This window comes from Notothenia coriiceps, unplaced genomic scaffold (genome assembly GCF_000735185.1).
Source record: "Notothenia coriiceps isolate Sejong01 unplaced genomic scaffold, NC01 NC01_scaffold00000339, whole genome shotgun sequence".
NCBI lineage: Eukaryota > Metazoa > Chordata > Actinopteri > Perciformes > Nototheniidae > Notothenia > Notothenia coriiceps.
Window position 1 is genome coordinate 1,294,030 of NW_011333040.1, and position 4,207 is coordinate 1,298,236.

The window sequence follows — 4,207 nt, forward strand, 5'->3', positions numbered from 1 at the left end:
ATCAGTCTAAAAGAGATTCCCAGTATATGTCTGTGTCGTGTGTTCCCAGTAGCTTTGGGAAAAAGGTCTAGTTCCCTTTAAATGCACCTCACGGAGCACAGACAAAAGACTCCCTGCTCATTCAACAGAATAAAAGCTTTGTGTGCCGTTGTATGTGTGAGCCGTTGTGTGTGTATGCGCGCGTTTGGTAGGGGAGGAAGAGAGAGCGTCAGACAAAAAGTTGTGTACATTGAGTGTCTGGATCCAGAACTCCGTGAACACATTTCTCCCTTCCTCTCTCTTTTCCACTGTGTACTATCTTTAATTCTTTCTCACGACTTCCCTTTTATTCTCTTCTTCTTTTTCTGCATTTCCACAGGATACATTAAACAACAACTCATTTGGGAAGAAATATAGTTGGCAAGAGAAGGTTTCAGGCTCGTCCTCGCCTCTTAAAACAGGTGAGATTGTTTGATTCCACAAGGCTTTGCACCAATAATCGTATTACATGGACTTACTGGTAACTGAGGTGTGCAGACCAGAATGTTGATAGTATTCATTCTTGAGCTTCTAACACAGGAACTAAATGTGAGTAGGACTTTCATTCAGCCTGGCTGGTTTTTTAGCTATGCTGAGCTAACTGTTGCTAACTGAGGCAATTGTGTGTTATCCAGCACTGGCTTAAATAGCTGGAAGCTGTCCTAGCTCATTGCTACAGCTCTTTTTAGAGCACCATGTGAGGCGAGACTGCAACAGTCAACGCCACTGATGAAAAAAGTAAACAATTACATTACTTGTTATCTCAATCATTAAAAAATAAGAAAAAAATAAATAAATATGTGAAAAACTGAACTTGTCAACTTGCCTTTTTATGTCTGCTGCATCAAAATGAATAGATTTTTAGACCCTAACCCTAACTGCCAACAATGGTGGCATTGCGGCCACTTTTGCTGACTCAGACATTCAACTAAGAGGCTGATGATTGCTGCTTTTGATAAGTCTACTCAATAAGGTGGCTGCACTAGAGAGATCTGTCCAATGTTGCTTAATAAAAAAAACTTTTCCAGCAAGAAAGTCATTGGCCTTCTTTCAGAATAAAAGTTTATTGTTTGGTATCAAACTAAAACATGAAGAAAACAATTTGAATATTTAAGAACGTCAACAATGCAACGACAAAGCGATTACATAACTCGATCAAGATAATCATTGTCTGATATTTTCAAAGAAGAGAAGTGAGATGGTATTTTTTAGTCAAAAAACAAAAGATAACTACGAGCTGCTTATTTGTTCCAATTCAGGGATGCTTCAAGTGCATGTTTTCCACCATACTTTATTTATATGTATCTTTATTTTCAAAGTTGTTTTGACTCACACAAGAAAACTCAGACTTGCTGTGATAAAACCTGAATGAACACAACCGCCTCCATTCAAATGCAAAGTTGAAATTGAATGCCATTGATTCACAAGTACAACAGACTCGGTTGGTTTTAAGAATGTTTTAAAGGAGTCAACGGAAAATATATATACTACATTTTAATTGCCAAGTAATTGATATAAGTAAGTATCAAACACCATAGATAATGATTTTAACACAAAATAAATCTTAAAAGGAGAGACAAGGCAAACATTTTTTAAATTGGCCTTTATGGGCCGTTGCTGAAGTTTGTTGAAACAGAACTCACTTGTCTTTTGCTCTCCTTTAGCTTTAGATGTCACTGTTGCATTACCCACAATGAAAACATAAAGCCTGGATTTGCTGCTGATGGATTATGACATAAGACACCAATCGCCTTCTCCTGGCCGCACTTAAAATGTGATGAGTAATGGGAATTTAACGGCGTAATCCCAACATCTGTTACCTAACCATTTCTACTTTTCTCTCTTCCTTTTTGCGCTTCCCTCTCTCTATATGTGCATTTGTTGTCATGCCTGCCTGTCTGTATCATGTTTATTTACTGTCTGTGTGTCTGGTCTTTATGTGTGCTTGTGTGTCTGCGTGCGTGTTTGTGCATTTTGCTTGCTCTTCCTGCAGGTGAGCGCACCCCTCCACGTGAGCACAGTTGTCTGAGCGACGAGGACAAGTGTCAGGGCGGGGGAGCGCAGACCAAAGACCGCGGGACGTCCACTGACGCCCCCTGTAGACACAACCACACCTCTGGACACACGAAAGGCTCATCTACAACGGCTGCCACTCGCTCCAAGCTTCAGGAGAAGCCCCCTGCGCCACCCCCACCGCAGAACTACACTCCAGCTCCTCTATACCCAGCGGGGAAGGTGGATGGAGGTGCTCCCCACAAGGAGAGGATCCGCTACCAAACGGATGTTCATCTAGAGCCCACAGAAGAGATCTATCTAACTCCTGTGCAGCGCTCCGCAGACCCCCTAGACCCCCCTAACTCGCAGGACCGGCCTTTCCTCTCGCAGCAGACTGAGCAGGGCCGCATGTCTATCAGCTCGGACACAGAGGGCCCGCCTCCTTACCAGCCCCTTCCAGACCGGACAAACACCTCCATCTATGAGGAGGACGAGGTCTATGTCCCCCCGCCTTCATATGCTTCTTGCATAGAGGCCCTGATCACGCCTCCCTCAGCTCGCTCCACCCTCACGCTGGACCTAAGCCGGAAAGGGTCAGGAACGGGGGCCGGGGTCATGCTGAGACCCGGATCATCGGTGGAGTATGTGGATGCCACCGATGATAGCTACTGTGGGGAGGATGAGGATGTGGACAGGATAATGATGGACGGACAGACGAGGAAGGGGGAAGGGGAAGGGGAAGGGAATGGCGGTGGCAGCAAAGTCCCACTAAGGACTTCCATGAACTCAGAGGCAAGCGGCCTTTCATATGACTCGGTAAAATACACATTGGTGGTGGATGAGCACGCTAAGCTAGAACTGGTTAGTCTGCGGCAGTGTTACCAAGGTTACAGTGATGACAGCGACACAGCCACCGTCTATGACAACTGCGTCTCTTCTCCCTTCGAGTCGGCCATCGGGGAGGAATATGAGGAGGAAGATGAGGATGATGAGGACGGCATTCAGATAGGAGGAGTGAGGAGAGAGGCAACAGCTTGTCTGTCGGAAGATTCCACTCCGGAAGTTGACCTACAATTTTCCAAAAAGTTCCTAAACGTCTTCATGAACGGACACTCTCGCTCCTCCAGTAAGTCACTCATGAGTTTTTTTATTTCAAATTTGAATATTTTACATAGTTTTTTGTGCATGTAAAGGGTCTGCAAAGGTTCCCTCCAGAGGGAGTTTCGCCCCTTTGTTTTATTCCGTAACATAGTAACCTCACCATGTAACACTCGCGCTTCTATTGGCAAGCGCTCCAACACATTGTACTTGATAGGCTAAGGGGCGGGACATCTTTAAGCAGTTGACCAATCGCAGCAGAGTTGGCCAACTACCCAAACAGAGGGTGAAAAGAGGTGCTGCAGCAGAAGCACAGGCAGTATGAGAAAATAAAGACCTTTTTGAACATTACAGTCACAGTAGAGGCATAAAATAAAATAACCCAGAATATGAGCATAATATGTCTTGAAATCTTTTGGGAGGCTCAAGAGCATACTCTTAAGTGATGAGAAGGGGAATGTTTGGTTTTACTCTCCAACTAAAAAGACATATATTATGCAAAGACAATCAAGCTAAGATACTTGTTTGTATGTAGAGTAGACTTACAATGCCAATGTGATGTCACAGCCTCTTAAATCAAGAGTATTTTTATTATCTTTTATCAACAATATTTCCTTCTTTCGTACACTTGCCAGATAGCTCCACCTCGTCTTTACATTTTGCCAATGTGCATACTTTTTAATATCCGCCCCCAAAGAGAGTTATGTGTGAAACAAACAACCACAGAGAATATAGATACAGACGGCTGTTATCCTGTGTCGTTTCCATTTCACACGGAGTAATGTGAATGAATGCTGTCTCGCTGAATTTGCAGTTTGGTGGGAAAGGCTTAAAAGGGATGTTGCTGATAAAGCAAATCCACAGAGATATTCAAGAGCTGGAATATTCTCATAGAGCGCACATCATCATGTACAGTAACTCTAGATGATGTGACTGTCTGTCTGCACTGAGTTAGATTGAACGTTATCTTGTAGAATCACATGTGAATCTGGTTGAGGAATAGTATTCAAACATTTTTATTTTGTTTACCATAGCAGGGGTTTGTAAAGTTTGTAAATGCAATTAACATGAAAGTTATGCTAATTCAGGTCACAAT

The 4,207-nt window shown here is 43.3% G+C and overlaps 1 protein-coding gene across 1 annotated transcript in view; it reads left to right on the top strand.

Annotated features, from left to right (window-relative positions):
• Window positions 1–310: 310 nt before the first annotated feature.
• Window positions 311–4,207, top strand: part of LOC104949910 (C-Jun-amino-terminal kinase-interacting protein 1-like) — a gene marked incomplete at its 5' end in the record, with an annotated part of 12,660 nt that continues 8,763 nt past the window's right edge. The window contains 2 exons of the mRNA XM_010776345.1: window positions 311–440; window positions 2,012–3,139. Of these exons, the coding sequence (XP_010774647.1) occupies window positions 311–440; window positions 2,012–3,139 (1,258 nt within the window). The remainder of the gene's footprint in view (window positions 441–2,011; window positions 3,140–4,207) is intronic.